Source organism: Erinaceus europaeus, chromosome 20 (genome assembly GCF_950295315.1).
Source record: "Erinaceus europaeus chromosome 20, mEriEur2.1, whole genome shotgun sequence".
Lineage (NCBI taxonomy): Eukaryota > Metazoa > Chordata > Mammalia > Eulipotyphla > Erinaceidae > Erinaceus > Erinaceus europaeus.
The window spans coordinates 58207798-58219618 of NC_080181.1; the positions used below are offsets into that span (position 1 = coordinate 58207798).

The window sequence follows — 11821 nt, forward strand, 5'->3', positions numbered from 1 at the left end:
CAAGGAACCTGCTTGGCCCCGCCCCAAGGAACCCCGGGAGAGGGTTCCTGAGTTCGAGAGTGAGAGAGTTTCAGGGTTAGAGAGTAAGAGAGAGTTCCAGTGTGCCAGAGTTTCAGAGGGTTCCCGAGTATGAGAGTTCGAGAGTTCCTGAGTTCGAGAGTAAGGGAGAGGGTTCCTGAGTTCCAGAGTAAGAGAGAGTGCTTGTGCCGCCGCAAAGAGACAGCCGAGTTCTGTTTGGTGATTAGTTTGTCTTAGTTTGTGAATCGTTGTTCCTGAATAAAGAAATACAGCTTCCCTGCCCAGCCGTTGTCTCCGCGTCTCTGTTACCCGCCGTGAAGCAAGCCAGCCCGGCCAGAGCCTCCGAAAATTTTTAACAACAAGGAGCCCCACTGCAACGCTGCTGGATCCGTAACGGAAACCACCTGGCGCTGGGGACTCGGCCTGTCACCACAGCCTGTCTGTGTGTCCTTCTGCTGTGGCATGAATGACCCTCTGTGTACACGGCAGGTCACATGAGGCGCCATCACCCTCTGCCCGGCACCCTGTGTCATGGAAAGAGGAAAGGTGCTGGGCCTTGTCAGCGGGACCCGTGGACACAGCCCTCGGGGACACCAGCACTGGATCGATCCCATGGGTGGGGGGCTCCCTACCAGACGCTCTGGAGGGAGTTTGCAAACTGCCTGTGAGCCTGGCACCCCGGGCTGCAGCGGGTCTCCACAGAGGGGGTGTGGTCCCTGCTGTCACTCTACACACAGAGACGGCTGCACAGGGAACAGGGCTCCCCCTCACCCCCTACAGGCTGGTTCTGCCCAGAGCAGATGCTGCGCTCAGGTCCGTAAGGCCCTTGGGGGTGCGCCCGCCTGGGGTGGGGTGTGCCTGCCTGGGGGTGGGATGTGCCCGCCTGGGGGTGGGGGTGCCCGCCTGGGGGTGGGGGTGCCTGCCTGGGGGTGGGATGTGCCCGCCTGGGGGTGGGGGTGCCCTCCTGGGGTGGGGTGTGCCTGCCTGGGGGTGGGTGTGCCTGCCTGGGGGTGGGGGTGCCCTCCTGGGGTGGGGTGTGCCTGCCTGGGGGTGGGATGTGCCCGCCAGGGGTGGGGGTGCCTGCCTGGGGGTGGGATGTGCCCGCCTGAGGGTGGGTGTGCCTGCCTGGGGTGGGGTGTGCCTGCCTGGGGGTGGGTGTGCCCTCCTGGGGTGGGTGTGCCTGCCTGGGAGTGGGGTGTGCCTGCCTGGGGGTGGGGGTGCCCTCCTGGGGTGGGGTGTGCCTGCCTGGGGGTGGGTGTGCCTGCCTGGGGGTGGGGGTGCCCTCCTGGGGTGGGGTGTGCCTGCCTGGGGGTGGGGGTGCCCTCCTGGGGTGGGGTGTGCCTGCCTGGGGGTGGGTGTGCCTGCCTGGGGGTGGGGGTGCCCTCCTGGGGTGGGGTGTGCCTGCCTGGGGGTGGGGGTGCCCTCCTGGGGTGGGGTGTGTCCGCCTGGGATGGGGTGTGCCCGCCTGGGGTGGGGTGTGCCTGTCTGGGGGTGGGGTGTGCCCGCCTGGGAGTGGGGGTGCCCGCCTGGGGTGGGGTGTGCCTGTCTGGGGGTGGGGTGTGCCCTCCTGGGGGTGGGGGTGTGCCTGGGCCCGGGTCTCCAGTCAGCTGCAGAGTCTCCTGCATCCCCTATCCACATGAGCAACCACCTGGGGGAGGGGGTCTCCGGGTCTGCTGGCCATGTCCTCTGCACCCTGATCCCCTGTCCCCCCGGGGGTGGGTGCCAGGAGCAGGACATGCCAGAGGCCAGGCTACGGGGTCCAGTCAGTGCCCAGAGGGACTTCTGAACCATTGTGGCCTCCTCCAGCCCTGCTTGGCGGCGACACCATGCGTTGGTGGGCCGGTGTGGGGGGGGGGTCCTGAGCTGCTGGTGGTGCGGAGGGGGAGCGGGCGCGAGCAGGAGGAGGAGCCCACTGGCCGCTGGAGGCCCTGCAGTCACCTTCAGGAGAGGCGGCCTCAGCGCAGCCTCCGCCCACCTTGGGCCCCGCGCCTACCCTCGCCCCCACCTGCCTGCGGTGGCCCCGCTCCCCTCCCCCCTGCCCCCCTACCCTCACGGGGGGACAGGCCTGCTGGCCGCTGCCCCGTGCCCCCAGCCCATGGTGGCCGCACACAAAAGCCGGCTGGCAGCCATGGAGGCGGGGCGGGGGGGCGCTGTTCACGGCACCCTGAGTGCCCCGCGGCCGAGGGCAGGGGGCAGCCCTCCGGGGGAGTGCTGCCCTGCCTGGCACCCGAGGACCCACCAGGTAACTTTGGGAAGGGAGGCAAGGGGGCGCGGTCCACACGGGGGGCGTTGACAGCCATGGGGGTGCTCGCTGGGGCTGTGGGGGGGGGAGGGCCCTGCGGGGAGCAGGGCCCAGGCCGTTGTTTGGGGCAAGTTTCCTGTGCAAGTCAGCAGGAGGGAGGGGGAGGGTCGGGCCGAGGGCTGGCCGGCACAGGGTTGGGGGAGGCGGGTGAGGGCAGCACCCACTTGGCTGCCCAGCCCCCACCCCTGCTGGGAGTTTGCAGCACCTGCCCAGGACAGGTGGAGGCACTGCCCCCACTGCCTGCTGACACCCCCGAGTCAGTTTAGGCTGCAGCTGCTGGGGAGGGGGGACTCTGTGCACGGCTTGCCCTGGCTTAGAGTAGAGTGAGGCCAGCAGGGGTGGCCATGCTTAAGTGAGGGGCAGACAGGAGTGGGGGCTGTGGGAGCCAGGCCGTGCGGGCAGAGGGAGCAGCTTCCCCGGGCAGAGCGCAGCTTCTGGGCAGCTTCTGGGGTCAGTTCTGTGCCCCTCCCTCCAGCAGACTGGACACGGTGGACAGGGGCCCTAGCTCCCGGCTATGTGGGCGCCACCAGTGAGCTGCCCAACAGGGAGGCCTCTGGGCACAGGGCCAGTCCTCAGCCCCACCCGATCGGGCTCCCCTGACTGGAGAGAGGGCAGGGGTGGGCTGCGAGGCAGAGCCAGGGGCGCTGAGCGGAGGTCTGCAGGAGCCCACTCCGCAGACAGCAGTGGGGCTGGCCCTGCTGTGTGGGACAGTGCAGACCTGGCCGGGGACAGGGGCCTGGAGGGCAGAGCACAAAGCATGTAGTTTCTGAGGAGCTTGGAGGGAGCGTGTGCAGCCTCTGGAAACAAACACTTCCTGGCTGGGTGGTGCGTCCCCTCGGAGTCTTACACGAACAAGGTCCTCTTCCCCTAAACCCTCAGGGTCACATGGATGTGTGTGCAGCCCCAGAGCCTCTGTGCCGTGCTCCCGCCCCCACAGCAGCTGGGCTGAGCCCCGTCCCACACCTGCTCTGGGCTCCCACGGGAGTCCCCAGCACCTAGAGCACAGGCAGGGCTACACCCAGTCCCATGCCCCACAGGGACCCCCACGCCCAGAGGGAGAGCGGCCACACGCCCAGCCCAGGTGACCATCTCCCACCGCCCACATTGGGGCCTCACCTTTCTGGGGGCAGAAAGCCAGGGGAGGATGTGAGTGTCATTCAGGCCAGCCAGGCAGATGGCCGCCCAGGCCCTGCCGGGTTCTGGCTACACCGGTGGGGTCACATGCAGACAGCCAGGCCCCAGACGCCCCTGCCCTGCCAAGGTAGACCCCTGAACAGAAATCTTATATGCAGCGGTCCCGAGTGGGACCTGATGCTCTCAATTTCCCAAGCATCCCGTGGGACTCTGGGTGGCCCCTGGAACACAGTTTGACAGTCTGAAGGGTATGACGGCACCCTGCTGGCTGTCCCACTAACCTGCTAGTTGCCTTGTTCTGTTACAATGTGCTGCGATCATGCATGCTCACAGTGTGTCAGTGTGTCCATGCCCGTTCTGCCAGTGTGACCATGTCTGTACTGTCAGTGTAACCATGGTCTGTTCAGTGGGTTAATGGGTGCACTGCTGCCCCAATTAAGCATCAGGGTGTGCGAGCACTGGTGACTGAGGCCATTCTGTCACTTAAGGAGCAGGGACTGAGGCCATGCTGTCACTCATGGGGCAGGGACTGAGCCCATGCTGTCACTCCTGGGGCAGGGACTGAGGCCATGTTGTCACTCCTGGGGCAGGGACTGAGGCCATGCTGTCACTCATGGGGCAGGGACTGAGGCCATGCTGTCACTCATGGGGCAGGGACTGAGGCCATGCTGTCACTCATGGGACAGGGACTGAGGCCATGCTGTCACTCCTGGGGCAGGGACTGAGGCCATGCTGTCACTCATGGGGCAGGGACTGAGGCCATGCTGTCACTCATGGGGCAGGGACTGAGGCCATGCTGTCACTCATGGGGCAGGGACTGAGGCCATGCTGTGACTCATGGGGCAGGGACTGAGGCCATGCTGTCACTCCTGGGGCAGGGACTGAGGCCATGCTGTCACTCCTGGGACAGGGACTGAGGCCATGCTGTCACTCATGGGGCAGGGACTGAGGCCATGCTGTCACTCATGGGACAGGGACTGAGGCCATGCTGTGACTCATGGGGCAGGGACTGAGACCATGCTGTCACTCATGGGGCAGGGACTGAGGCCATGCTGTCACTCCTGGGGCAGGGACTGAGGCCATGCTGTCACTCCTGGGGCAGGGACTGAGGCCATGCTGTCACCTATGGGGCAGGGACTGAGGCCATGCTGTGACTCATGGGACAGGGACTGAGGCCATGCTGTCACTCATGGGGCAGGGACTGAGGCCATGCTGTGACTCATGGGACAGGGACTGAGGCCATGCTGTCACTCATGGGGCAGGGACTGAGGCCATGCTATGACTCATGGGACAGGGACTGAGGCTATGCTGTCACCTATGGGGCAGGGCTCATCAGGATGTGGAGGGTGGGGGGTTGTTTCATGGGAAGATGGGTGCCCCCTGGCCTGTGCACAGCCAGGGATGCAGGTTTTTGAGCTGAACAGGAGATGGAGACTGTCGCAGCAGGCAGGCAAGGGCAGATCCATGGATTCAGGTGTGTGTGGGTGAGGCCACACGGGGTCCTGGGGAGGCAGCCCCTGTGTGACAGCTGACTACCTGCACGCCTGTCCTCACACGCCACCCTCACCGCCATGGTTGCCTAGGAGTTCCAGGTGACCACCGGGCCCAGGACACTGCATGGCTCTCAGCTCAGCGTCCCCAGATGCCCACTCCAGCCCCCCACCCAGGTTCCAGGCCCAGCTGGGAGAGTTGTCACTGGCCGCTTTACTCTGTGGCCCGTCACCGGGGCCACGTCCAGCCTGTTCTCACAGGGAGTCAGCACAGCTCCATCTCAGGCTTGGAGTCTCCAGACTCTCAGGAGGCCACTGCACACAGCCTCCAGCAGCCGGCCCTGATCCCAACCCCCAGAGCCCTGCAGGCACAGGGGAAGCCCACCACATCTTGCCCATGCCCCGTATGAGGGTCTAACATACAAGGCTGCTCTCACCTCCTCCTCCCTCCTCTCTCACCCCTCCCTCTCCCTTCTCCTGTTCTCACCTCCCTCCTCCATCTCACCTCTGGCTCCCTCTCTCCTCCTAGGGCTGAAGGTGTCCCCACGGGGAAGGCCTGAGCATGGAGGCCGGCCCAGAGCCGTCACTGCTTCTGACCAAGGTTCTGGAGGAGCTGGACAGCCGGCAGGGCACGGCGTCCCCCCAAGCCCTGTGCAAGCGGCTGGTCGCAGGGCTGGATGTGGCCCAGCCGGCCCAGCTCCGAGGCTCCCTGCTGCACTCGGCTGGCCCGGACCCCAACTTCCCCGCCACACGCCTCTCTGCCCCTGAGCCAGGCCAGTGCTCCAGGAAGGCCGTGGGCGCCGCGGACGTCGTCACCATCTTCAACCTGCTGAAGCCGGGCCGGGTCGCTGCCGGAGACTGGCCACCCGAAGGCTGTAAAGAGCTGCGGCTGGACCCGGACCGAGACCGGCCCTGCAGGGGCCAAGGCCGCCCCTCGCGCCCGCCGTCCACCGGCCCAGCCTTCATGCCTGCCTCGCAGCCCGACTTCCTGCCGGGCCCGGGCGCCAAGCTGCGGGCATCCTCCCTGGACCGGCTGCAGGCGCTGGCACCCTACGGCGTGGGGGGAGCTCGGGCCTGTGAGATGCAGCGCACCCGCTTCCCCACCCACCCCGACAGCGAGCCGCCCTCGGACCCTGACTCGCCGCCCCGAGGACCCCAAGAGCCTTTCCCTCTGGCCGCCCGCCCGCAGAGGAGGGGCATCTCCTCGGGAGGCTTTCCCGGCCCAGTGCCCCCTTCCCCTGGCCACCTACTCCTGCGCGGGGTGCCCTCGGTCACCCACAGCTTCGAGCTACCCTGCTGCGCCCCCAGCCCGGCCCCGGGGCCCAGCCGCACCAAGCACGAGAGCCTGGATGACCTGCAGGCCTCCACCTACTTCGGACCCCCCGACGCCCGCGGCCCCCGCCAGCCCCCCAGGCACGCGGCCCGGCCGGCCAAGAGCTGGAGCCTCAACGCCGAGGAGACACCGGACCACAAGCGCCCTGCCTGCCGCAGGGGGGCCTCCCAGGAGGAGCCGCCGCGCTGCCCGGGCCCCAGTGCCCAGACCCCCAGCTACCTGGTTGCCCCCCTGCGGCCCGGGCCTCCCGAGGCCCCCCAGGATGCCCAGGTGGCCTCCCGGCCTCAGAAGGCTTTCCGGGACCAGGGCACCGGCTGCCTGGGCGCGCAGCTCAGCTCCGACACCAGCAGTGTGGGCACGCAGACAGAGCCCCCGCCGCGGGGCGTGGAGCCAGGCCACCCCAGACCGCACGATGGGCCCGGCCGCCGGCCCTCGGCTGACTCGGAAGACGCCAGCGAAGCCATCAGTGACATCTTCCGCTTCCTGGACGAGCTCAGCCTCAGCGGCTCCACCGGGCTGCCGCCGGCCTCCTGCCACGCCAGCCTCGGCTCCCTGGGCCCGCCGCTCGGCTCCAGCGGCTGGTGCTCCCCCGAGCGCCCGGCCTCGCCTCCCCAGGCCCCCGAGGATGAGCTGCGGGCCAGCGTGGGCCAGCTGGTGCGCAGGGTCGGGGAGGTGGAGCGCCGGCTTGAGGCGCTGGCCGGCGTCCGCCGAGAAATCTCACAGGTGCTGGGCCGGCTGCAGCAGCTGGACCACGTGGCGAGGCCGCCGCCCACCCTCAGCCCCCAGGCCGGCCGGCTGTCCTCCGACGTGGGCGCTCCCCGCTGCACGGCACACGTCGAACGCGGGGCCTCGTGCCACCCTGACACCGGGAGCCACTGCGGGCGGCCCCACACTCCCGCCCCCGGGAAGAGCCTGCCGGTCAGGTCATGCCTGCACCCGCTGACCACCGAGCCCGGCCAGAGCAGCCCGCCCCGCGACTGGCGCACCATCACATGCCCCAGCCACGCCGCCCGAGAGTCCTGGGGCCCCGGCGACGGCAAGGATTGGCACCACAGGGTGAAGGAGGTAATGCAGATGGGGCCCCGGGTGGGGTGGCAGGCAGCGTCCTAGGGGCCTCCTCCACCCCTCCCATCAGCAGGTGCTTCAGTCAGTTCTGCACCCCTGCACTCAAGGCTCGGCTCCCCTGGGCTCAGCCAGGCAGAGGAGGGGACCCACGGGTGGGCAGGGCAGGGTATCCATGGGCAGGGGACCCGTGAGAGGGCAGAGCACCCACAAGTGGGCAGGGAAGGAGACCCAGAGACACCAGGGGAGGGGACCTGTAGCTGGGCAGGGCACCCCCAGGCAGGCAAAGGGAGTCCTGTTTGCAGCCCCTGGGCCCCTTTTGCTCAGGTGGCCGCCTGGCTGCCCCCCTGTGGGTCAATGCATGCCAGGTGACGTGTCCCCAAGCGTCCTGGGTGACACACAGGCTCAGACTCTGCTCTCTCCGGGCGTCTTCAGGGCTTCCCGTTCACACTGACCTGTAAGGTCACTGCAGGGCCCAGGGTACCTGAGGGCTCAAGGCCCCAGGATAGCTGGACACTGGGAACTGGGGACAGTGGGTACCATGGGTCGGGGACACCAGGGGCTGGGGACACTGGGGACTGTGTAGACCCCTGTCCACTGCAGGGCTGGCGACGGGGACCAGGGTGTAGCCCTAGAGCTTCTGGGCTCTGGGATCAGGACAGGTATGGGGGGCTCAGGCGCATGTTGGTGGCCCCTGGTCACCCCGTGGGCCACTGCCCCCTGCCCCAGGCCGACAGGCAGTACGACACACCGCCCCGACACCTGCCGCCCCGTGAGGCCTTCCTGGTGGAGCAGGTGTTCAGCCCAAACGCCCGGCCCAGCTCCCTCACCGTGCAGCTGAGGGGCAGCCCCGCCTACACAGACATGCGGCTCACAGAGTTGTCCCAGGTGCCACGGGGCCCGCCCTGCTGGAGCCCAGAAGAGCTCTCCCGCCACTCCGGGGACAAGATGAAGCTGGCGGCCCTGGACCTGCAGGTGAGTGAGTGTCTGGGGTGGCCCTGCGACAGGGGACTGCTACTGACCTGGGGGTGCCCCCAGCCTGACAGCCCCCCACGGGGCACGGCTATGGGGGTCACACGGGAGCTCCCTGTGCAAGGTGGTGGGTGCGCCCATGATGGGGGTCTGGACTGACTCCGTGAGCAGGTCTGGGCCACCGGGAAGCTCGGCTCGTTTCTCACTTTACTGTTCTGCACTTACTTTCCCAGAGCCCTGCTCTCCTCTGGTTTAACTGCGGTGCAGAGAAGGGACCCGGGCTTTCAGAGCCTCAGGCAGGAGGCTGCTTGATTCCCCTCCCCTGCCAATGCCAGATATCATTATTATTATCATTATTATTGTCTTTATTTATCGGATAGAAACAGTCAGAAATTGAGAGGGGAGGGGGAGATAGAGAGGGAGTTAGGGAGACACCTGCAGCCCTGCTTCACCACTCGCAAAGCTTTCCTCCTGCAGGTGGGGACAGGGGGCTCGAACCCGGGTCTTTGAGCACTGTAACATGTGCGCTCAACCAGGTGCGCCACCATCCGGTCCCAAAACTTTCTTTTATTCTCTTTCTCTTTTTCTTTCTTTCTTCCTTTATTTTTATTTTTTTATCTTTATTTCTTTATTGGATAGAGGCATCCAGGGATGATAGAGAGGAAGAGAGACAGAGATGCCTGCAGACCTGCCTCACCACTCATGAAGCTTTCCCCTTGCAGGTGGGGACCGGGGGCTTGAACCCAGGTCCTTGCGCACTGTGATGTCAGAGTTTAACCAGGTGTGCCACCACCTGCTGCCTCTTTCTCTCTTTCTTTCCTTTTTCATTCCCAGAGCCTAGGGCATGGGAGTCTGCTTGCATAACTATTACACTACTTCCCCACCTCTCCAGTGCCAGATGTCTAAGAGAGTAGCTTGGTGTCTGTTTCCCAAACAAGCCCCCAGGCACGGCGGGTGCCTGGGCTGGGCTGTCCCAGGGAGTTTCTCCAGAGGAGCCATGGTCTGGGGGCACCCTTTTGCCACTGGAAGGTCCTGGAAGGTCCCAGGATGCAGGCATGGAGAGCAGGGGGGTGGTCTGTGGCAGCTGCCCCCCCAGACCATCACTGGGGGAGGGGGCAGCCAGAACCCAGGCCCCTGTGGCCCCCACCCTGGTCTGAGCCCACTCTCCACCTGCAGACCCAGGACTCCCTGAACCCCAACAACGTGGAGTACTGGATGGAGGACCTCTACACCCCGGGCTACGGCTCGCTGCTCAGGCACAAGGAGGCCAAGCCCCGGCCCCACAAGGCCTGCAAGATGGCCGCACTGGTGGCCGCTGCCGCCTGCACCGTGGTCCTGGTCATCGTGGTCCCCATCTGCACCATGAAGTCCTGAGCTGCTGGGGGCCTGGGGGCCAGGAAGGGGATGGGGGCCCAGGGGGAGACAGAGGGGTCTGGCCAGGGAGTTGGCTGCAGACTGGTGGAGCCCTCAATGTACAGCCCTTCCTCCAGAAGCTGGGGAGTCAGCGGTGTGTCCCTCTTGGGTGAGGCTCCTGGAACAAGGTGCAGATGGAGGCAGGGTCCCGCCTCTGGGGACAGCAAGGGCCTGCCTGCCTGTCTCCACTGCCGCTGGGGCCACTGTCCTCACGCCAGCAGGCCCATGTCACTGTCAGGACCTTCCCGAGGGCCCGCACGGAAACTTCCGAGACTCTCGCTGTGCCCCTCGCACCCCAGCCCAGGTCAGCGTCCCACTCCCCGACCCCCGAGACCCCAGCCATCCGGACTATGCCTTGACCAGGGAGGAGAGGTGAGCAAGCCCCGGCCTCCCAGCCCCCGTGGCTGCTAGGACAAGCCTCTGGAGAACAGCCACCGCCCAGCTCCTCCAAAGCCCAGGGCAGCTGCCTGCCGTCCGTCTGTCCACACGTCCAGCTCCGTGATGTCTACTCCGTGAGGTGACTGGAGGCGGGGAGGCCCGGCCAGGGACGGGTGCCGTGGTCAGCGGCTTCTCTGCATGGTCCCACCGTCCACTGCAGGCCGAGGACAAGTGCTGGCGGGCACCGGCCACTTCAGTCTCCGAGGAGCCCCCACAGGAGTGAGGACACGGGTGGCACGGTGAGGCCCGGTGAGGCCCGGGCCCCACCCCACTTCCTCACAGCAGCGGGAGCCCAGCATCCAGCCCGAGACCCTCTCAACAGGGTCTGAACTTCACCTGCTGCCGCCGGGCTCTGGGTCCAGCACGATGATCTGGAATGTTCCGTGCATTTCACCGGGACGGAGGGAGGGAGGGTGCTGGTGGCTGCCGTCCTCCAGGGTCCTGGTGATGGGGACTGGCCACTGCCGGGCAGGTGTCACACGTCATCACGTCCACAGGCCTTGAGCTGCGTCCTGCGCCACACTGGCTGTAGCTGCCTCTCGCCAAGGCCGTGAGGAAGGAGGGGCCACTCTCTGGGGCTGAGCACACAACAGACTCCTTTTACCCCAAAGGGGAGAACAGGTGGTCAGGTCACCCTTGGGAGGCGCTGTCCAGCCGGTGTAAGAGGACCCCTGACGTCACAGGAGCAGGGAGCAAGGTGCCCAGCGGCCTGCTCCAGGGTCCACAGGGCAGCAGCTGTGCCCTTAGCCGGGAGGACAGAGGGCCTGTCAGATTCAGGGGACCCCTGCGTTCACGGGAGCTGGCTGTGGGGGTGGGGGAGTCTGCCCGTCCTCTTCCTCTGATGGGGAGGGGAGTCGGTCTTGCCCTAAATCCAGCTCTGAGGCGCAGCTCCTGAGGTCGCTGAAGGCTCAAACAAGCAACTCCTCAGCTCACAGCTTTGGAAGGACCCACGCCCCGTTCTGTAAGCTGAGCCCCCAGACCCAGCCGGACTCCCAGGAGCCCCACAGCGACACCCAGGCCGGGTGTTCAGGGAGCATGGAGTCCGGCGTGAAGGCCACGGCCCTCTGTGGGGGCGCCGGCTCTGGAGGACAGAGGCGCCAAGCTGAGACCCTCCTTACAGCCTCTGTGGTCGTTCCCCCAGCCTGTCTGCGCCTGGGGGGAGCACACCCTCCCAGGGACCTGCCTCTAGCTGTGCCTCCTGCCACCGCCCCTCTCATCCCGTGGCATTTGCACACCAAGTGGGGATTCTTGTGCCTGAACCCTGAGCCGCTGTCTCCCTCCCCCGTCCCTTCATTCCTCCTGTTCCTGAAAGTCGAGCAGGCCGTCCATCTGTCTTTCATTGTATTTATTTATTTACTGACTTACTTATTAGATAGAGAGAGAGACTGAGAGGGAGAGAGACAGAGAGACACACGCAGCCCTGCTTCACCACTCGTGAAGCTTCCCCCCGGCAGGTGGGGGCCAGGGGCTTGAACCCGGGTCCTTGCGCACAGTAATGTGTGTGCTTTACCAGGCCCCCCATCTGTCTTTGAATCCCTCTGGTGCATCTGACCAAATGCTGAACCCCAACATCAGACGGGTCCCCAGCTCAGAGTGGGTGGTTGATGGCAGCTTCCCTGAGCTGCAGACACAGCAGCAAACCCCTGCTCCACCCGGCCC

At 66.2% G+C, this 11821-nt stretch overlaps 1 protein-coding gene across 1 annotated transcript; it reads left to right on the top strand.

Annotated features, from left to right (window-relative positions):
* Window positions 1-5742: 5742 nt before the first annotated feature.
* On the top strand, window positions 5743-10587 carry MINAR1 (membrane integral NOTCH2 associated receptor 1). The gene is made up of 3 exons (XM_060179564.1): window positions 5743-7342; window positions 8069-8308; window positions 9482-10587. Exons 1-3 carry the CDS (start codon window positions 5909-5911, stop codon window positions 9683-9685), a joined length of 1878 nt encoding a protein of 625 aa, XP_060035547.1. The 5' UTR covers window positions 5743-5908; the 3' UTR covers window positions 9686-10587.
* The last annotated feature ends 1234 nt before the right edge of the window (window positions 10588-11821 follow it).